Source organism: Haemaphysalis longicornis, unplaced genomic scaffold (genome assembly GCF_048455015.1).
Source record: "Haemaphysalis longicornis isolate Haplotype H1 unplaced genomic scaffold, Haemaphysalis longicornis Haplotype H1 scaffold_10, whole genome shotgun sequence".
Classification (NCBI taxonomy): domain Eukaryota; kingdom Metazoa; phylum Arthropoda; class Arachnida; order Ixodida; family Ixodidae; genus Haemaphysalis; species Haemaphysalis longicornis.
The window spans coordinates 128,055,351-128,081,871 of NW_027526204.1; the positions used below are offsets into that span (position 1 = coordinate 128,055,351).

Below are 26,521 nucleotides of genomic sequence, written 5' to 3' on the forward strand. Positions count from 1 at the left end.
AACAAACGGATGCGGATGTGGAAGGGGCGAAAGCAGCTGGCCCGTGTCACGAAGCGTAGCCATAGCCATAGCCACACAGCTGTCTCGCGTGCCAACAGCAGCCAACGACAACGCAAACGTTTCGGAACAGGAGCTGCGCGTACGTTAGGACCTTGGTGAGCCTTTTCTTTTTGCTTTGATAGCGGTTAGAGAGCTGCATCTTTGTTTGTGAGGGCTTAGGTTGTGAACGACGCTAATGTGACACTCTTGTGAGCTAAATGCGTGCTGCTGACTCTTCTTTAGGGGCCAAGGCGCTTGGTTCGCTCCGCGCGCGAGGGCTCAAAGCTGGCGGAGCCTGCGCGCGTCATACTATATAATTTCAGCGCCGCTTGGTCATTTCCTTCATCGTAAATAATAACCAATTCAACCTTGAGCAGTCAAGTTTAACAGATGTACAGTTTTCTGGTATCCTGTGATCATGAGACCGTCTTAGGAGTATATTATATCTATGGTCTTAGGACTCGCGTTGTATGCGGCTGTGCGATAGACTCGCCCGTGGTCGCGATCCCACCGCAAAGCTTTTTTGTTTGTTTGCTTTTTCAGTAGTATTTACCTCCTGCCTCGTGGTATTTTTGTGCGTGAAGTGCTACCCGAAATTCCGGAATCGATGATACTACGAACATTTTTTTTCAAGCAAGAAAATAGACTATTTAAAGGTTTATGACGGTGAGGCACTTTCATGTTGTAAGGGGGCCCGTATTCTCCGGGGTCGCCTGATCTTTTCCGGCGGGGTTTATTTCTCACTCGATTGGCTGCGCGCGCAAGAGCGTCACGGATAACTGCGCGGAGAGCCAATCACGGCATACCGCGTAACCCCGCCGGAAACGTTCGCTGAGAAATCCACAACCAAGATGCTTGCAGCTCAGAGGTTGCAAAAATACTTTGAGGAGGCGTCTGATACTATGTGAATGCTTGGGAATCGCAAAGTTTACGATTTGTCCAGAGCACCATCTGGCCGCATTTTTTTGTATCATAATAATCTGGCACTACTTCGCTCTAACCTAACGTAAACAAAAACGATCATTTAAATCTCCGAAGAGTAAAACTCAACGTAATGAACCGAAAAGGAGGAAGTGACGAACTCAAAACTTGCGTCTTTGTATCAAGGAGCTAAGATGCTTTGTACCTCTTCATCGAGTGCCGTTGAAGAGGGGGGGGGGGGGGGGGGGCACTTTTCGGTCGTACAAGCAAACCAGTGACTTGTTCTTTAAACGAGTACATCAGGCAACGAAAAGTCGTTTTAAACTAATCTACAGCCTTCTTAGAGGGCATGTTTGAGGCGTTCAACTTGCAAAAGGGAATTTCGAAGACAAATGATAAAGTATTGTGAAAAAACCGCAAGATGTGAATCAGTGCTTCAGCTACTGAAACACAACACCAGGTCGAGGAGTACAAATTTGTGAGGCATCTAATTTCTATAAACCCAAGTGACCCAAAAGAATAAGGCTGCAATTGCTGTGTTGTAAACCACATTTGTAAAGGGCAACCCGGTAGCAGAGAATAGACTGCCGAAATCGAATATATGGCCTAACATCAGAGCGCAACACTGGCATCAGAAATGGATGCAGTTAAAAAACAATGAAAACAGGATAAATCCAGCTGTAGAGGCCAAGATAATAAAGTTACGCTAAAGGCCGAATAACCTTTTGTTTCATCCGAAATATCGTACATCCCATAGCTCTTTCGGCTTTTGCTGAACAGCCAACAATGCCACGTTTGCTGAGAAATAATCAAAGCTGGCATTTCTCTCCCGTTTTTTCTTTTACTTTTGTGTGTGTGTGCATGTGCGTGCATGTGTGAGTGAGTGAGTGAGGGACATTGAAGAGCTTGTTACAAAGTGCCCACAGCAAGCCAGGGCACTATTTTCAATTTCACTCAATCGTTGCCATCTTCCTCAGTGCCGTGTGACAAAGATTAGATACCAATCAGAAAGGGCTTGTTTTTTAACACCATCTCAATGCGAATAGGCTGAACTTGACGCCTACACCGCTTTATGATCTCTGATTTTGCTGCTGACTGCTGCATTTGTATCTGCTAGTGGTAAGTAGGTACCGTAGGCTCTCCAGTCACACGCATACACGCATATTTTGATTGCGCTTGTACCCAAAGGGAAACGTTTTAGCGAAATTGTAAGTGAAAGAAGCCCACCGCCTGGGCTGAGACAATCGGTTTTGTGATATTTGCCAGCTGAAATTTGTCTTTAAAAAGCGCATGATGAGCAGAAGTTGCATTTGTTTATTTTACACTTACATGTCGCTGTACCTCAGTGCTTGTTTCATAAAAATGCTTCAGCAAGCTTCACTAATCCCGCACTTCTCTCTACAAATGAGTTGTCACAGAATGTACCGTAAAATGCCAAGCAAGGCACCCCCCCCCCCTCCCCCCCCGCCCCCCCCTCGACGGGGGGATAGTTCACGGAATTTTGAGGAGGGGGCCCTTGTTCAGAACTGCCCTGGAATTCAAATAGGTGTTGCAAAATTGTTAACCCCCTTCTTCTCAAACAAAGGAAAAAATAATTAAGCGCATTGGGGGAATGCAACCGTGAAGTCCCTCTTGCCGCAACCAGTGTTAGCAATATGCACAGTGTTCTTGCCAACCACATTATTGGTCCTATTAGCAGGACAATTCATTCTAACCATTATCTGGTCATTATTTGGGATATTGAACCAGGTGTACTTGTGGCGTGTTCGGATGGTGTACCCAACTCAGAGAAAGGCCTCCAATAAATCGTCTGGTCTCTTGTGCTTTTCGTTAGTGGCATGGCACATACTAACAGCAGGTGCTGTTTCCATCGCTCGATGTACTGGCTCGACGCAACAAAATTTCCCAGCTGCAAGCTGTGCACTATTTTAACAGCTTCTTCAGCCAGAATCCTGTTACACACAGCATGTTCTGTGCTCCTTCTCAGTCAAGGAACTCAAAAAGAGCGTCATCCACTTCTTCGCTGAATACCGGTCCTCTGTTGCTCAATTTTTGCCAAAGCTTGGCCTTGCCAAAGTTCTGCCGCAGCAAAGTGTCGTACTTTTTGTCCTACTTGCGGGTCTTCTTTTCATCTATACCAAAGCGACAAAATGTCACATGCATGTTTTTCTTTTTTCCTGGCATGGCGATGCCATTCCACAACATTTTCTTCTTAAGTGTATACAAATGCACATCAGGAACCGCCGTGGCCACAAAAGTCACAAGCACATTCGGCCCTGTCAGACGACTATAGCAAAATGGCGAGCTTGCGTGAAGTTTCTTGGATTAGTCTAGTTCGCAGCCAGTTTCTGGGTTGGAAAAATTGGATGCAACTAAACCGGGATTCTAAGTTTGAACAACAAGCTACTTCCACTTGAAATTTAGTGCAGTGTTTTTTGTAGTAGTAAGAATGGGGGTGTAAACAATGGTAGTTGCGAACACTTAAACATGTATGTTGCTACACCAATCTAGAACTGCTGCTTACCAAAGCTGCAAAACTCCCCCATGCAAACGATCCTGACACAACATCAGCCAACCGGCATGACCAACACGGCCACTTACATGGCTGTATGAACTGTATGCATTACTATCCACCGTGACAAAATACGGCATGCACATGTCTGATACAGAGTAAAACTGAGCGACATCAGTCGCTGAGCAGCATCACTGCGCTAGAAAGGCCAACAGTAAGTAACCAAGCGCCTTTTTCATGGCCCCCTGCTTATAGGAAAGCTCAGTTCCGGCTCCCGCTTTTCTGATGGAGGCGAAAAGAGAAAACGCCCATGTGTTCAAGATTTCGACCCACATTAGATTCCCAGGTGGTCAAAATTAACCCGGAGCCCTCCACTACAGCGAGCCGCATCGCCCGTGTAGCGTCAATGCGTTAAGCCCCTCAATCAATCAATCAATCAATCAGTTCTGGCCCCTATGGATTTAGCATTTGGATGCTAAATGGAGTCAGCATACTAGCTCTCCAGCTTAGGTACCTGCCTCCAATATATAATTTCTGACATCACAGAACATACAATGCAATAAAAAAATTGAAATTTTGGCTTTAACTGCCCAATTTCTCAGTGAATAAAGCGTTATTTTCTGCCGGTCAAGCGCTGAGGGCACTATGAAACACCAAATCTTTAGGATAATACAAGGTTGTATGTTGTCTTCATGGCCCCTTTAATGTTAAGCCTAACGACATACAAAGCAATGTCAAACCGTACATTGTGTTGCAGGTACTGACTGCTAAGGTTTGAATGAAGTCAAAGGCTGCAACGCACTCACTAGTGCACTTAGGGAAAGCCAAGGAGCCAAAGTGGCGTTAGACAAGCATGCTCAAATCACGTTCTGAATGCCCTGGCTTCAATTTCACATCCAGTCCCAAATTTTCCCAATTTTCTTTTCAACTCTATCACTTTACTTTTTTTTTCCTCTGCCCTGCTGGCCATTTTGGTTGCTTTTTGCTCCTACAGATGTCAAGACAGCAACTTTCTTGTTCAGCCGACCATTAGATGCGTTTGCATTGAAGACGATCATCTTGTTTCTCACCAGCTTTGTTCCTTCTAATGTCATGAGGAGGGAAGTCGTAACTTCCTTATCCACGAGGACAGTCAATGCCATGTCACTCACAAGGTTCGCACACGTCCTTGAAAACCCTTGAATTTTTGCTTTTGAAGCCAGTTCGAACCCTGCACTCAAGTCTTACTCGCATTGCGAGGAGGGCCGAATTGAAAAGGAGGCGTGCACTTGCAATTAAATCGTTGATTAATCACTGTGCTTGATCGATAACCTGCCCACCCCTAATATGTATGCTTTTTAAAAGGGCGTTAACGAATCCATCAAAGTGTTAGTTGTGTCCAGATCGGGCATTTCCCATGTAATTTATTATATGATTTTTAGAGGAAGTCCAGGGTCTTAATTCATCTGTAATAGGTAGCAGAAAAGAAAGTGCTATGAACTGTTATTGGCAGCCTCATCGACTACCATAGTGACATCATGCTGGTTTGCAGTGTGTTGTAATGCTGTCTCATCCTCCAGAATGCTAATTTTTGGTGATTTTATTGTTGTTTAGGACCTTTGGTTCGTTCGCGCACTGTTCAGACACGAAGCATGCAAGCAACCTTAAATTTAGCCCAGCAAACTTGCTTGCGCGCATTGACAGCAAGTGTCAAAAAAAAAAAAATCAGCGGTTCATATGGGGTAAGAGAAATAGCGTTTTTGGGCACACTTTTGTTGTTAAAAATGCGTGTAAGCTGTCCAGTAAAAATGGGACCAGGACCATTGAATTCCTGACTTTGATAGGGTACGGTAATTGGAGAACATTTACCGCTCACTTCAGTGTCCCTTCAAGAAACGTGTATCGCATTAGGCTTTCTTGCATAGCGCATGGGCCTCCAGTTTTATTTGTTTATTTTCATGCAGGGGGCAACGTTGGATTCTGCAGCCCTTGGACCGGAAGCAACTCCCGTCGCCGCTTCAGTTCACACGGGCTTCTGTTCGATCGCCGGGGCAGCCCTGTCCGTTACGTTGTTACAGCTAGTCTGACACTGCTTGTGACCTCGGCCAATTGCCCTCGACAGCAGCCGAGACATTCCCGGCTGTCGCCCGTGTCACTGGCCCATCATTCATGCTGAAGGGGTTTCAAGAGCGCCGCTATGTCCAACCCCGCAGGCCCGTGCCAGCCGTTGGTAATCGGCCCACAGTAGATCCAACCCGCAGCAAGCGGCGGCGGCCGTTCAAAAGTGAGCGGGTGCGCAACTCCGGGCCTCCGGTCGCTGCTGAGACTCGGCCAGCGCCAACTCTTCGGACAACCGCTCCAACTTCGAGATTCACAACTCGCAGCTCTCGCATCGCTCCGGGCCGGAGTTCTTCGATGTACAGAAGGCCCGACAACACGGCCGCCGCCCTCGTGCGCGCAGCGAAAGAGCGGCTGGCAGCGCGGCAGGCGTACGCCCCCCCTGCCACTGCCACGCCTGGATTCAAACCGCCGTTGCGTCCCCTGCGGCCACCGGGAGTCTCGCGGCGCCAGGCCGCAGCGTGGCATGCCTCTCTCGCCATGAGAGCCCCGGCCCCGGAAGACCGGATGGAGCCCGCGCTGCCTTACCTGGCGGACCCACTGCCAAGAGAATACCCGGAGCCGGAAGAGTTTCCCGCCCCAGTTGCGGTGCCCACTGGCACTGCACGGGGCGGTGATGGAGCAGCGCTGCACCCGCGGCAGTCATGGAGCGTGAGCACATGGACGGTCCAGATGGGCGAGGTTCCGATCTCGTACGTGTCGCGCGACAGCTGGCACGACCAGCCCCGCCCTGAGCGTGGCAGCCCGCTGGACGCGGTGCCCGAGCCCTTCCACGGGTGCACCCTCGAAGAGCGCCATCCGAACGAGCCGAAGGCCACTTACTCCAAAGAAGAACTGGACAACCTGTGCCCGCTCTGCGGCACACTGGTCCTCCACTGGGACACGCACAAGGCAGGCAACCTGCACTACGAGAATGCGCGCAAGAAGGAGGCCGCCAAGGCTGCCGCCGTTGGTAACGGCCCGGCGGAGTCAGCCACTCCCACGCAGACGGACGTCATCGCAGCCCTGCGTGTCCTGCAAGCCACTCGGCCGGAGATCATTGCCGCTTCGCTGCAGCTGGCACTGCCCGGGGCACTGAACCAGGTCCAACAAGCTGCGTCACACGGACCTCAGCGCACTGACGGGCACGCCTCGCAGCCTGCCATTCCACGTGACCCTCCGCTCACTGTTCCCCTCGGACACCCGTCTACTGCTCCGCTCGGTCCCCCGCTCGGACCCCCGCTCGCCGCTTCACTGAACTCCCAGCCTGGCGGTCTGCGCAGCTCGCAGCGGGCTTCTGGATCAAGCCGTGCCAGGGCTTCGTCCCCGCCTCGTCGCAACCGATGGAGCCCGGAAGGCAGCAAGGGCTCCAGCTACAAGCCTTCCAGCAGCAGCAATGGCCGCCCTTACGACCGTCCTTCCACGTGAGCATGATGCGGCCATTCAGAAATCACGCACCGTGGGCGTACCCAGTGCCCTCAATTATGTGGGCTGCATTGCTTTGGTAACCGGAAATTGCCCTGCGGGGCTCGCTAACTGGACCAGCCAAGCCTTGGGATCTTAAACCTGGGACGGAACCATGGAGTTCCAGCCTGTAGCGCAGCCCGAGTACCCTAACCCTCTAGACCTGTTGAATCCTCCTGCCATGGCCAAGGCATTGAGTTATTGAACGCAGTATCGTAGATTGAACTCCCAGTTATGGTAGCTGTTTTTATGATGGAAAAAAACAACACCAGTGTTTTGTGCTTTTTTTAGGTACGCATTTCAGATCCGCAGGGGGGTAAATTAACCTGTGGACCTCCATTATGGTGTGCCTCATAGCCAAGATATAGCTTCAGTGTGCAATTCCCCAACATGAACAAGTTAAGTACCAAACTCTGACAGCTGTTGGTTACAGGTACCAACCCAGGTGTTGGCACCCAAGAGCGAGGCCATGCCAGCCAGGTACTGGCTCTGATGACTTGTAGCCCCAGCTGAGTTTAGTCGCAGGTGGTAGATCAGATGTCTGGTCACAGCAGCTGCGTCAGCCAGAGCGTCAGGAACCTCTATTAATTTAACTCATCCTCGTAATTTACACATCTAGCTGCTCATAAATGTGGCCAGCTTGTACTGTTTCTCAACTTTTTTCCTAAATTGTCGTCGTTCAGTTGAGAAAGAAAGGTCAAACCTATTGATTTCGGTGTTTTTTCAGTATGCAGGGGAGTAGTTAAATTATATTATTGCCATTAGCAAAATCAGTTTGCTCTTCTCAAAACAAAACCTCTGTGTACAACTACACTTGCAGTCTTGTAGCCCGCACGATGTACGTGCATTTTTTTATTGTTGGGAAAACTATTCTAGCCGTGTTTCCTGCGAACAGATGCTACCCACTCGCAGGAATGTTGTGGTCTAGGGGTCATTTCGTCAACTCTTGCAACGAGTCTTGTTGGCAGCCGCCATACGTCGTCTCTGCTCTGGACAGGGAAACAAAATTGCAAAACCTGCCCCAACCTCCATCCCTTCGTTTTCATTTTTAGACAGGTGTGGAAGAGGCAGCAAGACTGCTCCGCTCCCATCACTTGCAGCTCCGTGGAGCAAGAAGAGCACTGCTGGTGAAGGAAGGCCAACTGCGCAGCCAAAAGTGGAACGCCGATATCATTCGCGAGCACAGACTCATTCTACTTTCTTTTTCAGCTTGCGACGCCCGGTTACTCTACAGCTTGGACGACATCCACTGTCCTGCTTGCAGGCTGAGCTGGATGCGTGCGAGAGCTCTCTGAAGATACCGAGCGACGGGAAAGAACTGGAGGGATGAATGCTACAGCGTTGTACTGACAAGTGCAAGGCAGGACGCAGGCTGTGGATGTCCAGACCTTCGGAGGGGATTCTTTCGACAGCAGCCAAGCCGGACTACCGTGAAACCTGCCAGAGTGGACTAGGAATGGCTTCGTATGAAGAGGACATCAAAGGAGGAAGAGGTACACCTACAAGAAGCGAGCCAGACCTGCAGCTACAAGGTGTAAGAAGATGAGAAAAGGGAGGGGCAGCCCAGCTGCACAGCTTTGCGTGCAGTAGAAGGCAGAGTGAAGAAGGAGGCATACAAGAGTGTCCACTTTTCTTTTTTTTTTTTTTTTCTTTTTTAATGCGTGAACATCACTCGCGCATTACTTGACTCTTTTGGCAAAAAAAAAATGCAGCTGCCTTTGCAATTGAGATGCGAAGACCGATGCAACAGCGAAGCTGGTGGTCTTCACTACCTTTAATTTGGCTTTTCTTGGGTGTGCCCATCTTATGGGTAGATCGGGCACTGATGCCACCGAGCGCACGTCATCTTGCGCAACTAGAACAAGAAAACCTGGACGTCAGAGCTTGCATCATCACTAGGCGCATCCAATCCTCAATGTGTGCCTCTCCACGCGAACATCTGTCCACTTCAACTCAGTCAAGGTGCGGAGCTAACATCCGCACTATGAACCCAAAGGAAATGCTGTGTGCCCGGACTGTGAAGATTAGTCGGGTGGACACCGGTTTCACAACGCAAGGGACCCAGGTTCGATTCCGACCACGGGAAGCGTTTTTTACGGGAGGCGTGCACTCCCTCCCCACCTTCTCATGGGCTTCTTCCCCCCTCGCCACTTCCCTCGGACTTCCTGACCTGGAATTTTCTTCCTCTCCACTTTTGTGCACCGAGTTGTGAGGGACGCCAGGCACGGATGGAACTCGAGCTTCAGTAGCTCCACTGCTAAAAGTTGTGTCCGAAGATCACTGTAGCCAGGCCCTATCAGCGTAATTCCCATTGCTTGCAACGGCCTCACGACCTACTTGGGTGGAATTGCCAGCGGCGATGACAGCAGCCGTCGGGAGGAGCTCGCAGCCGAATCAAGTTTCTGTGTATCCCCGGAGAAGTCAACGGGAACATACAAGCCAGCAGTGGTTGGCACGACACCAACTGAACGTCTCTCTCACCGTGATCATCTTCAGCAAGCGCTGGGAGCATGATTGGCATTACCTCGGAACACGGCTCTGCGGTGTTGCTGGCTGTCAGCTTTAATCTTGGCCTCATCTTCTGCATCACTTGTCTTCAAGCCGTACATACCCAGGTGGACTACCCTGTGATGATGACTGTAGCCGTCACAAGCTGATGTTCGTCCGACTCTTCAATTTCCATCTGTCTGCGACGTCAACGCACCCACCCACAAACCACACGTCGGTATCTTTCAGGGAAGGGATTCACCGGGGATGGTGTCGGCTGCCTTGGGAATCTTGCGGCCAATTCACAATGCCCGATTCGGCAACGACGTCAACGTACCAACTCCCAATTTTCCTGTGCCCACTCAGCGCAGCCCTTCCTCATTTTCTGCAGCAATGAGCTTCTGAAGACTCCACAGTGCCTTGGAAGGAGTTCACTTTGGCCATTCCGCTGGACATCAAGATGAAGTCGTGCAAGATGCATCATGGGCTATTCCCGTTTACTAGAGCATGGTGGTGTTGCTTCCCACATGCTTCTGCAGCATTTTGTCTATGACCCTCATCATCAGACCTATGTTCTTGGATGCTCTGTGGAATGGATGCCTTTAGTGGTTGGACACTGCAGTTTGCCAAGTTAAATCTCCAGCTAAGGTTTTTGAAACCCTCACATCAGATTTCAGGGCTGTAAGTATAGCCACTGGCTTTTTCAGAAGCCTTGCGGCACTTGCCCTCCTCCCTTTCTTTTTTTTAAGAAGAAATCGCCATGTACGGCGGAAGTTTGTTGACCAGTTTTTCAGGGGGCTGGGAAATTGAAACTTATAATCTGGGAGAAAGAACGTACCACCCAAAAGTTATGCCAAGCAAAATGCCACAGCTGGGATTGGATATCGGCAAGGTTCTACTGTACCACGACCAAAGTCTCGTCAGATCCCCTCGAGTGGCGCAAGTTTCTTGGGTCCACCCGTTGAACAACAGAAGTTACAACCTGCAACACTTCTGCTGTTTAAGTTCCTCAGAATCCCAAGCATTGGGAATTGTGCATCTGCTTTCCGGCAGTCGCTGGATCCTATGTATGGCAGGAAAGCCCACTTCCAGTGCTCCACAGGAAACCCCATTTTCAGTTCTGCACAGTTCTACAGCCGCTGTAGAACTGTAGACGCTGCATAGCCAACCAGCACGGCGGCTCCTGCACGTATGGAGGTTGGCTTTTCTGCACAACTTTGGAACTCAAGATGGCGGATGAACACTCGACTCTGCTCTCTGAGGAAACCCTTTATTACAGAAACCTTACCTTGGCCAAGTGTAGGGTGCCCTTCCTGTTGCAAGCCACACACTCCAGGGACATTCCACGACAGATGGTGCCTGCATTGCGGTTGCTCACAATTGTCGAACTACCTCCTTTCCCCTGAAAACACCCTTCAACTTGCTATTAAAGACAGGTGATACCAACACAACATAAAAAAATGAAACTGGTCTGCAAACAGGGGCCATATCCTTTACAGAATCAATCAAGACAGGAGGTGCAAGCATCTGTAGAAGCACTGAAGTGAAGGGAACTTACGGAGAGGATTGTGAAGTAGTATTACAAGCTGGCCGGGTTGGAATGCCATTGAGTGGAACCAGTGTGACGTACATGTAGACAGCAAAGGAACAGAAGAGAGACAGCACAAGACCCTGGGGAAGATCGGATTGGATGCGTTCAGTATGTGGAGAGACAACCTGGCTTGGATGATGGAGGTGTCTTCGACTAGTGCAGCGGCGGTAGCAGCGAATTCTGGCATAGGAAGAAACTCCCCCACCACCTATGGTAGTCGTTTACTGGTAGAGCTGTACTGTCTTCAGGGCTGTCGCCACAGACGTGCCGTGTGAATCAGCGTGTGGGCGCCGCCGGTTCTTCCGTCAAGTTTCTGCTGACTTTTTTGCCTGGAGGAAGATTCCAGCCCTGAATACAAATCTGCATCATTCTTGGCCAACAAGGGATCACTAATTACTGCTTTTTTTTTTTTTTTTTTTTTCTCCTTTTTTTTATTTATTTATTTTTTTTCTCTCTAAGTTGTATGCAAATGTTCTGCAGCCCTTGCTGCTAACTTGGGGATTTCTTCGCAGGAGCCCAAAAGTTGTGGCAACATCCTTCATTCTCCGCGGGATTCGCAGTGGACGGATGCGTTTCGTGTCACTCAAAAGATGCCGAGTACATGATTATGCAGTGGCAGAGTTCTTTTCCAGTTTTGCGCCACATCCTTCAACTGCCTTTTTATTCTGCCAGTTACGCACTGCAGTTTCAAGTGGGCTAGGACCAGTGCGTCAGAGAGAACCCAAACTGCCTATGTTAGAGCAAAAAACATTCAGCCTTACTGGCCATATTGTGCTAGCCGTAAGCTCGCACATTAATTTGGCTGCTCGCACTACAATGCGTGAATAACAAAGTTCACCTTGTTGCGGAGAGGCGCAAATAATGTAGAAACATGCGACTTGGAGGAAACACTCGCTGCAGTGGCTCAGTGGCTAAGGCGTTGTGCTGCTAAGCACGAGGACGCGGGTTCGATTCCCGGCCGCCGCGGCCGCTTTTCTGATGGAGGCGAAAAGCAAAAACGCCCGTGTGTACAAGATTTTGGCGCCCGTTAAAGATCCCCAGGTGTTCAAAATTAATCAGGAACCCTCCATCACAGTGCGCCTCATCGCCTGCGTTGCCTCGGTGCATCCAACCCTACAATCAATCAATCGATCAACTCAGAGGAGACGGAATGCCCCGCTGGGCTGCCAAGTCTTACGCGATACCAAATTTGGCTGTCTCGTCGTCACTGAGGTGGGGTCTTGGTAACCATTGCAACCAGCGCCGACAGTTCCAGCAGCCTGCGAAGATCCAACACCTGCCTAAATCCAGCTCGGGGGAGGGGAGGTTCCCCCCGGGAGAGGGTATTCTGGCAGGAAAACAAGAGGCCATCCTCAGGCTCCGTCATTCGTACATCGCATGGGAGGCGAAGGAATCTTGAAGGCACAGGATGCCACTCTCTTATGCTGGCACCCTGACTACTGAAATGGGACATGGGAACTGCTAACGCCGACACAAATTTCGGCTGCCTCCGAAAAACCGTGCAGTGCAGGGTTGCAGTTGGAGCTGCTGCAACACTGCAGTCCATCTTCCAACCTCCTTCACAGCAGTGGCTTTTTTCTTGCAGGCGCAGGGATCCACCCGGAAGTCGACGTAGTCCCGCTAAAGACAGGTACTCAAAAGGTAGGGTATCCACTTCTCTAACTTCCCTTGAACGAAAGTGTTCTCTCTTTAGGGCTGCACAGTGGTTGAAACACGAAAAAGTTGGATTCATTTTGCTTGATTTTTTCTTTCCTTCTTTCTTCCTTTCTTTCTTTCTTTCTTTCTTTCTTTCTTTCTTTTCTTTCATCGCAGGGCACCAATCAAGCTCGAGCCGCCCGTCAGGCTACTGGCGGTGAAGTGTCCCCCTGTGACATCCTGAAGTGCTGCGGATGTCAGCAACATCACTGAAGCTGGGCTTTAGATCACTAGCCAAAGATTTCTTTCCTTCATCGACATGTGTGTGTTTGATCTCATTAAAGTTGAGGGCTGTTGGGGTGCGCAGTTAAGAGCCTTTTGTTTAATGAAATGTGTTGGCCTCTTCGACCCCGAAATAACAAAGCGAAGAATGAAATTTGTGCACGAACCTTGTGTGCCGGGGTTGTGCAACAGTGTTGGAGTGTATGACAAGAGTAACTAACAATGCTTGTTATAGTCTGTGTAGATATTGGTCAGTAAGAGGTTTTCAACGATCAACCCCGAATCGCTTTACCCGAGCTTAGGTCATTCACGTGCTTGCAAGTGCCCCCATATCCAACAAAAAATGCATGTTGCCGCCTTTCAATGCTTCTGTAATGCAGGCGGGAGGGACTTTGAATGTTGTGTCCTTCATATTACGCGTGCAGTGGCCAGAAGAGCTGCATTATGAAGTCGTCATGGTAATAGGTCATCCCACCCTTTTTTGCCCAGATCTAAGTCAACCTTAGCCGATTTTCTTGTCTGTTATCAAAGTTGGTCATATGGAGGTGAAACTGCCTGTGTCGAGACTTCAGTGTGCGTTGAAGGATCCCCAAGTGGTCAAAATTAATCCGGAGCCCTCCAATACGGCGCTCCTCATAGCGCAAGTGTCAGGTCAGGTAAACTTTGTCGCTAGCTGAGTAAAAAGGGTTGATTCCTGGGAGGCTGGTGTCTCAACCCCTTCCTGTTGGTTGCCAGTCAGGCAGCCAGCTTTGGTGCAACCCCCCCTCCCCCCCCCCCCCCCCCCCCAAAGTTGCTTGAACCTCTTGACAGCAATGTAGAATTTGCTTTTGGAATTAGAAAGTGACCCACTATGAACGCCCAAATTTGTATCAAGAACTTTGTGTGCATGCACTTTGCGTAGGTGTAATGTGATCGACTCGCACCGGTGATAGTCGGCGATTAAGTGTGGATGTCTCTGTTGATAGTTGGTAACTTCAGACAAGAATGGGTTCATCCACGTCATGTTTGAAGGAAGCTTGCATTTCTTACATGGTGTGTAGAGCTATTAATTCCTGGCCAATCCCCCACAAGTGCTTGTTGCATAAGTGGGTGTGAGCCAGAAGCTGTTTTTCCTTCGGTGACTTCAGTGTGGATGTCCAAATGACAAATGGAATTTGGACTAGGGAGGCTGGAAATGCAGAGAAACACTGCCAGGGCAAGGGCTCTCGCCAAAAGCCATGGCAATACTCCTTCTATGCTATACACCAATACAGCACCCTACCTTCATCATCCATCCGCTTGGTCAGCGTGGTCAAGCGCCGTCACAGCAACCACAACATCCGTCAACATAGTGGAAGAGGCCACCATAGCCCTAGCAACTACAACAACGAAACCATCGCTGTCTTCACAGACTGGCAGTCTGCGTGGTGAAGTTGCCAATTTCGAAAGTTTTCAGCGCGTGCTTTGTACGTTATCGCCATAAGCAACTCTCCAAAATCCACACACACAATACCAGGCTACACTGGTATCAACAGCGGTACAATGGCTCGTGCCAGTACTCGGAAATCGGTACGCCGAGCCATTGTTGTAAACTGCGACACATCAGCACAAGACCTTCAAGACATTGCCATGGCCTGCACAGTCGGAAATCGGTACGCCGAGCCATTGTTGTAAACTGCGACACATCAGCACAAGACCTTCAAGACATTGCCTTGGCCTGCACAGACGCCTTGGCACCCTACCATTGCAAACATTGCAGGTTCCCACACCCACATCGGTGTCTTGGAAGAAAAGAATTTCATGCTCACGAACAGCACGCACAGACGAAGGACAAAGGCAAAGAAGGCGACGGGACTCCGTACTGGTACTTACCCCCACCCAACCCTCCTAAACAGCAGTGAAGGTGAGGACTGCCAGCAGAAGCCAAGGTAACCTGGAATGAGAATGCCTTCCTCGTGGCGAGGCTTGTAACAGTCCCTTGCTGCTTTAAATAAAATTTGTTCATCAGCCCCAGCATGGTGTGTGCGAAGCTTTTATTCATGTTTGACCAATGCCCCAGAAGTGTTGTATAAGTGAGTACAAGGCAGGGTTTCTTTTTTACAGCGAAGCTGTTTTACAGTGAAGCTGTTAGCCTCTTGTTGGGCGGAAAATTTTGTGTCGTAGACAAAAAAACCCAGGTTCGACCCAGCAGTTCTTGCCCGAGACGCCGAATGCATGCGTTGGGCTAATCATGTGAGCAGCATAGAGCTCGGTATTCGTGTAAATAAAAAAAGAAGCTTCAAAACTGCAATACGAATGGTAAGGTGCCAGTGAACAATGGTGAGCCCCTCCATGTGTTCAGGTAAACAGGTTTGCAGCTGCTCGAAAGGGGAGGGGGGTTGACGTCATTCGAGGGCTAGTGCATGCGTCTGGCTAGGTAGGACCCAGCAGTTCTCACCCAAGACTCCGCGTGCAAGCGACAAGCCTGCAGAGACGGAATCTTTCATACCCTCCCCCCATCAGCTTGTCTAGTGGTTTACAAGAGCTTCTCGAAACATCCACTTTTGCAAGGCGGAATCGGAATAATGTCCTTTTTTTTTTTTTTTAAGCGTCTTTAATGTGGGTGTCTTCAAACCAGACAAGTTCATTCAGTTGATAAGGGAAGAGAGACTAAAGGAGGTGTGCAGATCCTTTAATTTTTTGCTAATCTCCCGGCTAGTGTTCGTTGCGTAAGTGGCTGTGAGCCAGAAGCTGTCCTTTGAGAAACGTTGGTGTATATATATTTGGCCAATCCTCTACCAGTGTATTGCACAAGGATGAGCCTGGGGCTTCCCTCCAAGGAAGATAAAGCACTGTGTTCCACGCATCCAGCGTACGTGGAACCTTCACTAATTCTTCCCAATCCCCCACAAAGTGTGTGTTGTGAGCCTGGGACTGACGAAGACGGATGCACTGTGTAGCAGATGCAGCAAACCTAGTGGAGTGCATGGAGCCTTTAGTAATTATTGGCCAGTCCCCCATGACCCTAGAGTTTCTTAGTAAGAGTATTGTAGGAAACTCTATGTCCATGACTATGTTGCGTAAGTGGGTAAGAGACTGGGGCCTCGGACAGCCCCAGGTTTACCTCACCTCACGGTTTACGTAAACCGTGAGGTGACAGTTTTATGTATGCGTGTAAGACTGTCAACCTATTCAGCTTTGCTCTGAAATCCACGAGGAGCAAAGCCTTTTAACCTTTCTTATGACAGCCAGCAACTTCGTGAAACGCCCGGGAATAAGAAAATTGTCTGGGCTGGGTTCTGCAACTACTCGTGATTGAGCTTCAGCAGCCTGCGATGTAGCTTGAGGGAAACAGAGAGGCTTGGCTACACTCTTAACTGAACTGCGCAGTGCACATACTGGAGTGTGCGCTATGCTTCATACACTAGTATAAGCCTCCTGTGGGCTTTGCATTAGCAATGCATAGCCCACAGCATTGTTCTATTCGCCTCCGAGATCACCCCACGCGCGTGGAGATGGCGAGGTCCATGCATTGATAGTGGACCTTGGTACCATAGAGTTTCTTACAATATTTGTATGAAACTCTATGCTTGGTACCATACCTTGGTGGAGTTTAGGCAGCAGGGCTCAAGTAGTAGCCAGCAACTGTGGTAGTAGTAACCCTTTTAATTTGAAACAAGAGGACAAGAGTTTTGTGCTTGAGGCCATGGAGGAATGTTTGAGGCAGGCGGGTAAGCCAGCTGGCCAAGTTGATGAGTGAGTGAGTGAAGACTATTAAAATCATGGAGGAAGAAAAACGTTCCTCCATGATTAAACACGCCCTGCAGGCGGCCTGCGTTACCGAAGCACCGTGACGCTTGGTATTTTTTTTCTTTTTGCGTACACTGCTACTTCAATATTTAATTTAGTCTTTTTTTGTTTTGTTATGTTCTTATTGTTTTTGTTTAGGCAGTGGCTATTTTGCCGGCAGCCGGCAGATTAGCCTGGGAGAAAAGTTGCCGGCAGTTTCTTCCCATTGGCTCGCCCAGACCACGTGATTATTCTGCCGGCACTTTTTCGCGGGGGCTATTTTGCCGGCTGCCGGCACATTTCCGCGCTGGCTATTTTGCCGGCTGCCGGCAGATTAGCCCGCGAGAAAAGTTGCCGGCAATTCCCCCGCAATGCTGCCTCTCGGCGCCAATGCTCCGGCAGCCGGAGATGTCAACTTTAACGTTGGTGACAAGTTTTCGAGCTTTGCCCAGGGACTGAATTACGTCAAGCTATAGAAAGAACGAGTCGGCAAGATTGCAGCGGGCACCTTTGACTCAGTCCGCCGCGAACTTGGACCATGATTGCCGACAATGAATGTTCCTTGGTGTTTCTTTTGTAGAATCTCAAGCAAAGTCGCACAATAAAGAAATGATCAGTCAAAAAACCAAGATTACATGGCTAGAATTCGCCATTGTTTATTTCAATGATGAAATTTTAAACACGAACTTCAGTAAAAACAATATTTCTGCATGGAATTGCGCAAAGCAGGCAGACGTCCAAAAACATCTGATTTTGCGTTCATATACTAAACGCAATCAGACAGATTAAAAACAGCAACTCACAAATACACTGCGAAACTTAGCTCTCGGCTGCTTGCTGAGACGCACACACGACAAGTGGTACCAAAGCTAGCACCAATTACACGTGACGGAGTCATGTGTGTCAAAGTTCGACATTCCCGCAGCAATCTTGCCGACTCGTTCTTTCTATAGCTTAACGTCATTCAGTACCTCGGCAAAGCTCGAAAACTTGTCACCAACGTTAAAGTTGACATCTCCGGCTGCCGGAGCATTGGCGCCCAGAGGCAGCATTGCCGGGGCTTTGGCAGCATTGCCGGGGCAAATTTTCTCCCGGGCTAACCTGCCGGCAGCCGGCAAAATAGCCCCCGCGGAAAAGTGCCGGCACAATAATCATGTGGTCTGGGACAGCCAATTGGAAGGAACTGCCGGCAACTTTTCTCCCAGGCTAATCTGCCGGCTGCCGGCAAAATAGCCACTGCCTTTTGTTTACTAGGAAAATTTATTAGGGTAGCTAAGAGTAGGACAAGTAAGTCGGTTGCTGCCAACGGCAACCGACGTCCCGATTTAGAGGGAGCCACTAATTATGCTGATCATCATCATCACCACCACCAAATCGGCATTTTTGTTTGCGCGGCTTGAGTGTGAAGTGTGGACTTCCAGCTTCCAGCACTTTCAGCGTTTCGACTCGCTTGTTTTTCAGCCATTCTGCGTTCATCCGTACACCGCCAGACGAGCTGTGAGTAGCGAAAAGCACCACGGAGCGCCTTCGCTTGTGTAAATAATCCCTGCCTGTATTCCGGGTGGTACTTGGCTAACCCGTCAGAACGCCGTGAACGAAGCGATTGTTTTCCTTTATGCAACTTTACCGAGGTGTCACATGCTCCTAGTCTTGTGTTACGTTTTTTCCCCCCATGTATTCTTAATTTCGGCCTGACTTCAAAACAGGCCGTTCGACAGTCAATGCTGCGGATTTGAGTAAGTGGCAACATGAGCGAAGCGGTGCGGATGCAGCCCAATTTAAATTCTGGCACGGTTGTAGTAGAAGAATCGGGGAATGCATGTGTAGTGCCAGGGGTGCGAACCTTCAAAAGCATGGCGCAGCATGGATAAAAAAAGCCCTTGGGAGCATTTCCTCCTCTTCAAGTCCTACTCTCGAAGTCGTTTACGACGACGCTACAATGTCCTCGTATTATTCTCGCAACCTTGCATGAGGAGGGCAGCTGCTGGAGGGAGGGTCTCCATTTTCGCCGTCCGGAATCGTCGAACTGTAAATGCCTATCTCTGCAGGATGCCTCACCCGAAGTATTCAAGCACCAAACACAACAGGTATCAACCTCCGGGCACGTTCCGCGGCGACCGCGGCGGCCGCGGCGGCGCTTCTGGGTTCAGAGACCCGGTGGCTGCCGCCACTCAGGGTGGCGCATTAGCGCCAACACTCGGAGCACCGTTTAGCTCTTCTTTTAGGTCCGGGTCACCTTCACACACTTCCAGAGCACACCCCTACGCACCCAGGACGGAACCAGCGGCATTTGAACCTAGATCCACCGCAGAAGAGCGCAGGTACCGAGCTGAAGAACCAGCAGAGAAAATGACTTCCGTGAGCACATGGACGGTGCAGATCGGCGAGGTCCCCATCTCGTACATCTCGCGCATGAAGTGGAGTGATCAGGCTCGCCCCGAGAAGGGCACGCCCCCGGGGTCTGTTCTGGAGCCGTTCCGGGGTTACACCCTCCAAGACCGTCACCCCAACGAGCCCAAGGCCACGTACACGGAAGAAGAGCTCCGGCACCTCTGCCCGACGTGCGGGACCCTGGTGATACACTGGGACACACACAAGCAGGGGCAGTTGCACCACGACCGGGTCAAGGCCAGCAAGCGTAACGCCGAGACAGCAGGGCCAACGCAGCAGGACGTCGTAGCTGCGCTGCGCATCCTTCAGGCCACGCGGCCGGACATCATCGCCGCGTCGCTGGCTGCCACGGCGCCGGGCTTGGTGATGGCTCAGGGCGGCACCCATCCTCACAGCGGGGCTGGGGCTCCTAGGGAGAGGAGCAATCGCAGGTCCAGAAGTCCGTCTCCGAATGGACAGCGGCGTTCCAGCAAGTGGGATCAGCCGTGCGATGACGCGCACTATGAAGACGCCGTGAGAGCGGCTTCGAGGGCGGCCGCTGCCACAACGTGAGGCTCATGTTTTCTGTCTCATATGCCCCCCTTCCCCTGTCTCCTCTTACAGGATCCTGGACCCTCAGGAGATCGCTAGTTTGACGGTAATGGCCCGTGAGCTGCAGGAAAATTGTGCGTGTATTTGGACTCTTTTTGAGGAGCCATTGAACAGAATACCGGGTGGAAGTTTTTGACTGACTGGCAGTCTGAGTTCTATATATCAATAGTCGTAGCTTCACATCAATGGATGGAAGCCAGGAAGGCATGGGAGAACCATTGCAGAATTCTCAAACGTCAGACGAACACCGGTACGTCCGATGCTGCAGGGTTCTGCCGTGCATCTTGCAGATGCTGATCGCCCCTTCTGAAGGCCACAATAGTTCAGTCGAGTGCTCTGCAGGCTTCAGTGCCTGCAAAAAATTCTCATCTTTCTACTGTCTGGTCCCAGGCAGTGCGCCATGAAGATGGCGATTTTTACCTGGAATTTCCATCAAATGCTTGCTTCAAGGCTTCATTCTTTTCGAGCAAATGATTGGGCTGTCCGGGGGCAATGCACTCATATAAGTGATGCCCTGGCATCACTTGTGCAGGCCCAGAATAAACAGTGCCCGTGAGAGACTGATCCACAGCTTCTGATTGCAGGTTTCATGCTATCGTCTGATGTTTGTCCAACGCTGCAACTTCGCCGCTGTGCAGTGCCAAAAGTTGCCCACAGCTCCGGTTTGAGAAAGCAGTGTTGTGGTGTTGACCATCAATAGGCCGTAGTGAGGCTGCAATCAGATCTGTATCCTTCTTTCATTGTTTTTTTATTCTCTTCAACATGAAGGCTGAATGTTTGTGGAGCAAAAACACATCCACGTTGACAATCAGCATTTATCCAAATAGCAGTTTCTGTGAGGACAGTGCAAGCAGGAAGCACGCGAAAGTTGGTCCCATTTTTCTTGGATACTTGCTTCCTGGCCAGCTAAATGGCTGATCAGGCACGTTGAATGCTCCAGCCACTGAGGTGACAATTCTCAAGTTGCTCCAACTTTTGGTGCACGGTTTCTTGCACGATGCGTGAAACTGAGAAGGGTATCGGAGTTCAATTGAACTACCTAGTGCACTTTGAAACAGTGTCACTGCTGGCAGCTGCTTTATTGCATTGCCGAACGAAAGGCTGTAGAACGGTTCATGACCCAGTTGGGACCTACAGACTCATGCTGTTTCCCTAACGGAGTATGGTTCATACCCACCAACCGTCAACCCTTCGACTACCTACCAAAAATTTAGGCATGCAACAACTTCCGTGACATTCCGGTGCATGGGCCACTGGAGCTGCTGGTTCGAGCACTGGGGCAGTCGTGTGTCTCCCCAGTGTACCACTGGGACCGTTCTACACTGCCCACTGGAGCGCCTGTGGTGCCACCGTTCTTTCATGGTACCACAGAGAATGGAGGAACCAAGGAGCCTCCACTCGCGAAGAGCCCCCCCCTCCCTTTTTTTTTTAAGTTGATGGCAAGCACTTCATAGGTGTTTGCTATTTAAGTATGCGTGCTTAAAACCAGTTTTCCTCCTGGAAACTGTCACTGGTAGCAGCAGGACTTAAGGTTGTTACTAAGTGGCAGTATTGACGACTGGTTCGACTGGCCCTGCAGTCTGGCCAGCGTAGTGTAAAGCCCTTGATAATGTTCTTCCACTGCTGGCGGACAAGAACGGTTTAGAGGGGCTCTAGCGTAGTGGTCATAGCAGACAGCTGAAGCCACACCTTGCATGAGGTGTGACATGCGACTGCTATACAGCTGCGCAGTTTCACGGTTATTTATGGCACTGGCCTTGCTTGTAGCCACTGTTGTGGTAATCCAGCACTGGCTGTGGTCCGCCATTTCGAGCTGCTAAAAAGCCACAAAGGTGGCAGCAAGCCAGTTTTCCACGATGTTTGTGTTTTTCTCTCACCTCAACCACCGATTCATCTATGGGACTAATAGACAGAGAAGCCGGAGCACTGGTTTGATCAAGCAAAGGGCATTTTTTTAGTACAGAGCACAGGATTCCCACCATACACCGACCACCACAAGAGACCAGCTGACATCGCTGCAACCTTGAGTACAGAGCTGGCCAGCCAGGCTTGTGACGATGAACACTGAGCAGGTCGTGCTGACAGAGTCTGGCTTTGCGCAAGCTTGTGAAGCTGACTCCTGACTCTTTGTCTGTTTAAAGTTAACAGAACCGGCTCAACGAAATCATCAACATGCACGGCTTAGTGACGCGAGCCTCAGTGTCATATCCCGTCCCACAAAGTTCTCCAAAAGCCTGCACCGCCTCGGCTGATGTCCGCAACAAGCCAGTGGCCTCGCTGCCCATCTAGCGTTCATTTGGGGGCACCTCCTGGTCACTGGCCGATAGCAAAGCCTGTGCCCTAAACTACTCGGGATGCTGCCTCCACAGTTGCAAGCCAAAAGCTCGACTCCTCATCCAGGCATCGATGACCTGCCTACAACACGACGCATCCTTTCTTGGGCACGTGGAGCATTTGCCTGCTCCATTGGGTGCAACTGAGCCTCGTTTGGCCATCAAAGTTCGCCGTTTCACGTTCCTTGCTGTTGCCACACTGCCAACTGTCTAGCTGTTCGTTTCCTTGGCTCTATACTTGACAACGGCTGTGCCACTTGTTGGCCACAAACTGCATAGCGCATGATCTGGTCTGTGGTTTAGACTAAAAAAAAAATGATGTCCGGTGACGCATTTTTCACCAGCCAGAGTAAGAACCCTCAGTTTGTCTTTGTATGGTGTAGACAAAGGGTGTCGTTCCTTGCAGCAACCCAGCCTGGCTGTAGGGCATTGGCTGCAGCAGTAGCTCCGATTGCCTGCTCTAGCCTGATGCCATGGTAGAGAACAGGCGGGAGCTCGCAAAAATTGCCAGCATTTATTGGACTCCCAATAAGGCTGGCTGGGCGGAGCGTGGGTTTGCAGACTGGAGCCACCCGACAAGGTTGGAGACGTTGCACAGGGCAGACAAAGGAAGCAATCAGTTGATTGCTCGAGCATGAGAAACCGTGCTGCATGTTGCCTTCTCTCTAGTTTGCCTTGTCACCATTGTGTAAGGTGCAACATACCTTCCAAAGAAAAGACCACTTAAGCAAAAATGGTATTGAATCCACCACCGGACTCCTCCAACCTACCATTTCCCGATAGCATGCAGCGGTACGAGTGCTCCAGATTGTATCCATTCTCTCACAGCACCTCGGTGACTGTAGGTGCCTTGGTGACGATGCTATGGGATGTCACGAGCGCTCATGGATAGGGGCCATGCCACTGCATAAAGCAGAGCATCACTGCAATGGTGAAGATTGTCATAGCGCATGCTAAGTAAGTCTTTCTGCCCTTGGAGCTGCTCCAGTAAGAGTGCTTACGCAAGAAGTCTGAAGAACTGTCTTGGTTTATTGAAGCACTGGTCATTTCAGTGATTTCCCATTGGGCAAGAGGATTACTGGCAAGCTCCTAGGACATGGGCCTCACTCAGAGGTCTCGCAGTGAAGTGTCCACTTCAATTCCCAACTTTGCAGGCACAAATCTTACCCCGCTACGAACATCTGTGGCCGTGCTGTCACTGAACAGAGTCTGCTCAAGGGTTTTCCTAGACTGAAAGCATTTTGCCTGCGCCTTTGCACTGGCTGAGATTCATTCCGTTTGGCTTCACGCAACAGGTCGTAGGGGTTCCCACTACACTACTTGTCATGTCGACATAGACATTTATCATGGTACTTGGACTTTTCCCTTGTATTCGTCAGCGAGGGAGGACCTCTCATGCCATGCTACGTAGAAGATTTCCCGAAAGGTTTTCAAGGTTGCTCTGCCAGGAGTGTCACGACTACTGCCGGTTCATGGGTGCAGTGGATTTGCTCCATCTGTGACTTTCTGTTGTCATGGCTGCGTGAGACAATAGGTGGAGGAACAGTCGCCGGCACTTCAGCAATCTACCACCAGCACTAATGAGGCATGTTAGCCTGTTGATTATCTCCCGACGATGGACCAGTCATGATGCGATGGAGCTGCTGGTGCTACATCGTTGGAGGCCTTTGGAATTTTCAGCCATGGACCACAGTGAAAGTAAATTATAGACATGTCGCAGCAAAAGGTGTAGGGTCGATGGCTTGTCCGCGCGTATTGTTCATTCTTGCGGCACTCTGAAGCAGTCCTATGTTGTGCTATGGACAGCAAAGTACAGCTTGCTGTAAAAAGCCACATCACCTTGACTGGCAGTGGCAGTATTGTATGCCGCAGTATAGACTTTTTGTTGCTACATTGACGCCTTACTTTAACCATTTCGGCCCATTTAAAGATTTTGGCACACATCAAAGATCCCCCAGGCGGTGAAAATTAATCTGTACCCTCTACTGGAGTGTGACTCAGCCCAGGTGTTAGCTTTGGCTCATACAATGCCTTATGCTTTTGGGGGCTGTAACTGCTAACCGCTTGTGTTGATACCAGACAGCCAAATGCATGTATCGGTACATGAACTGACCTGCACTCCTGTAGTTCCACAAGGATACGAGCCGTAGCCACATTGAACAGAGTAGGAGATAGCGTACTTCCCTGAGGAACACCTCCTAAGTGCGCACCTTGTTGACCGCGTAAAGGGTGCGCCACATTCAGGTCTTTACCTTTGTTTGGGCTAATATCATTTTGACGGGGAATGAGTTGTGTTGCCCTCTGTCGCGCTGACCTTCTGTGCCCTCCTCCTTGCTTCCAGGCGGCAGATCTTTGGCGAGTCTTCTCGGGCACCCATGCAAGACTTTGCACCCCGTAGGTTGCCGCTCTCGCATTTGCAAGAGTGTATATGTGTATTCCCTTAGTAAGTTAAACTGTGCAACGCAGTTGCACGTGTTTGTTGAATTTGAATCCAGTGTTCTCTTTAGCAAAGGGCCAACCTTTGTGAACCTCTCTTAGGCAGATTATGCATCTTTCGTTAGTTGTAAAAGCAAAACCGGAAGTAGCCTAAAACTGAATAAGTATTTAATCCAACCTGTCATCTTCCTCCACTTTTTTCTGCTTTATAAAACTATGGCAGCACAGTGAATTGCCATAAGTTAGGCTGAAAAAATTATACAGTCTAGTCCACTTATAACCATATCCAAGTGCCAAGGAAATCCCATCGTTAAAACCGATAATTTTTATAAGCGGGTTGAGAAAAAAAGCCAGAAGAGAGATGAAAGCGTTTTATCAGCATGTTAGGTAGCAAGTTAAGTAGCGCAACTACCTGTTTGCAGAAAAGCCATAGTATCATCTTTGATTGCTTTGCGTGAAGCTGGCGCACATATTTCTGAAGAGCATCTAGGTGCTCCACATAGTTTAGCGGGGGCCTTCACGAAAACCAAGTCCCAGAGAGACTGTACCATCCGTTGGGCCTCCTGTAATGACACTACCTGCGTATGCTGCTCAGCCGCGTCGTCAGAGTGGTCGCTCTCACCACTGTCCGCAGCACGTACACGCAGAACGATCGCCTCATCACTGAGGCACTCCGACGTTTCCACAACATCGCCTATGTGAAGAAAGTCGTCCAGACCAGATGCATCTTCGTGAAGCGCCGACCACAACTCCGGCACACCTTCATCATCGGGCACTTCGCAGTCTACTCGTTTTCTGAGGGGTAGATGGGACGCGAGGCGCATCGCGGTGCGTGCCGTCGGTGCGGTCGGCGCGAAAAGCCAGCGGCATCTCACATTTTCGACGCGCGCTGTAACACGATATAATCGCTATATCCGATATCGTGGCCCTGGAGCATTGTAATAAGCGGTTTATTATACCATAGAAAGCATACAAAAGTGGTAGGTGCCATCGTTGTTCATTGTTACATCTGATATATTGTTATAAACGGTATCGTTATAAGTGGACTCGACTGTAGAAGTATTGAAACCAGCTGTCTGTAACTACCATGCAGCAGGTGCTGCCAGTAACTGTTTATTAATGTTTTATCCTTGTCGGTTTAACTGGGCTTTCATAACCATAAATCTACATCCCCTTTTCACCTTTTACAGGCTCGGTGGCCGAGGTGTCGTGCCACCTTTTTCATGTGCTGTCAGGTTAAAGTCCCAGCTGTAGCAGCCATTTTCTTCCTATAAGGAGCAGAGTAGAGATTGCAGAGATTTCATGTGTGCCTACCTCTGTTGTAGATGTGTCCATGTAAACCAACTGACATTTTTATTGGCGCATTTCTTTCCAGACTCGTATACGTGGAGGTAGGCGTGCCGCAGATTTTTGACAGCTTGTCTCAAGAACCATGAGACCTTCACTGCGTGTTCCTGTCTCGTAATTTCCTTGTTCAGTAAATCTGTTCCGAGTCATAAGCTGCTGTCATACTATTTTAGAAATAACTTCTCTAGTCCGATTGTCACAGCCTGGGCCTTACAGCACGACATCTGGAGCTACATTCCAGAGAAAAAAACCTGCTGTAATTTCGCCTTCGCGTTGTATGTGGATATGAAACGCTCTCTTCTAGAATGCCACACCTAACAAGTAACAAATACTGGAAAGCAGTTAAGTGTAGCATTGAACGAAGCAATTCACAATAAAGCATAATTTTTTCTCACTTGAATTCTGTCAGGTCATTACGAATGACTGGTCTTTCATTAGGAAAATTGCTGAACGATTTAACAAGTATTCAAAGTATGCGGGACCATTTAAATGACATGGTTGAGGCTCTACTTAATGTATATTGATCATGTAGCACCTGGCATTTCAACGCTTACAACTCTACCCATAAGCCATATGGGCACACATTGATGAGTAGTCTTGTTAATGCTTCATTAGAGTAGACCCTTTCAACTCTATGGTACTTGAAAGAATTCTGCTTTGTGCCTTTTG

At 49.6% G+C, this 26,521-nt stretch overlaps 2 protein-coding genes across 2 annotated transcripts; both read left to right on the forward strand.

The window, feature by feature from the left end:
* Window position 1: 1 nt before the first annotated feature.
* Window positions 2-13,116, forward strand: LOC144159294 (uncharacterized). The gene is made up of 4 exons (XM_077690693.1): window positions 2-155; window positions 5,416-6,972; window positions 12,676-12,731; window positions 12,903-13,116. Exons 2-4 carry the CDS (start codon window positions 5,621-5,623, stop codon window positions 12,944-12,946), a joined length of 1,452 nt encoding a protein of 483 aa, XP_077546819.1. The 5' UTR covers window positions 2-155; window positions 5,416-5,620; the 3' UTR covers window positions 12,947-13,116.
* A 4,999-nt stretch (window positions 13,117-18,115) lies between these two features.
* Window positions 18,116-26,004, forward strand: LOC144159295 (uncharacterized). The gene is made up of 4 exons (XM_077690694.1): window positions 18,116-18,251; window positions 18,803-19,693; window positions 24,411-24,463; window positions 25,881-26,004. The coding sequence occupies exons 2-4, from the start codon at window positions 18,804-18,806 to the stop codon at window positions 25,898-25,900; spliced, it is 963 nt and encodes a 320-aa protein (XP_077546820.1). The 5' UTR covers window positions 18,116-18,251; window position 18,803; the 3' UTR covers window positions 25,901-26,004.
* Window positions 26,005-26,521: the final 517 nt, after the last annotated feature.

Excerpts from the sequence above, each read along its gene's own strand:
- LOC144159295 (XM_077690694.1), top strand. The coding sequence starts at position 18,804 with ATGCCTCACCCGAAGTATTCAAGCACCAAACACAACAGGTATCAACCT. Across the intron at positions 19,694-24,410 it reads AGGGCGGCCGCTGCCACAAC|GCGGCAGATCTTTGGCGAGT; the intron begins GTGAGGCTCATG and ends CCTTGCTTCCAG. Across the intron at positions 24,464-25,880 it reads CATGCAAGACTTTGCACCCC|ACTCGTATACGTGGAGGTAG; the intron begins GTAGGTTGCCGC and ends ATTTCTTTCCAG.
- LOC144159294 (XM_077690693.1), top strand. The coding sequence starts at position 5,621 with ATGCTGAAGGGGTTTCAAGAGCGCCGCTATGTCCAACCCCGCAGGCCC. Across the intron at positions 6,973-12,675 it reads CCTTACGACCGTCCTTCCAC|GCGCAGGGATCCACCCGGAA; the intron begins GTGAGCATGATG and ends TTTTTCTTGCAG. Across the intron at positions 12,732-12,902 it reads TAAAGACAGGTACTCAAAAG|GGCACCAATCAAGCTCGAGC; the intron begins GTAGGGTATCCA and ends CTTTCATCGCAG.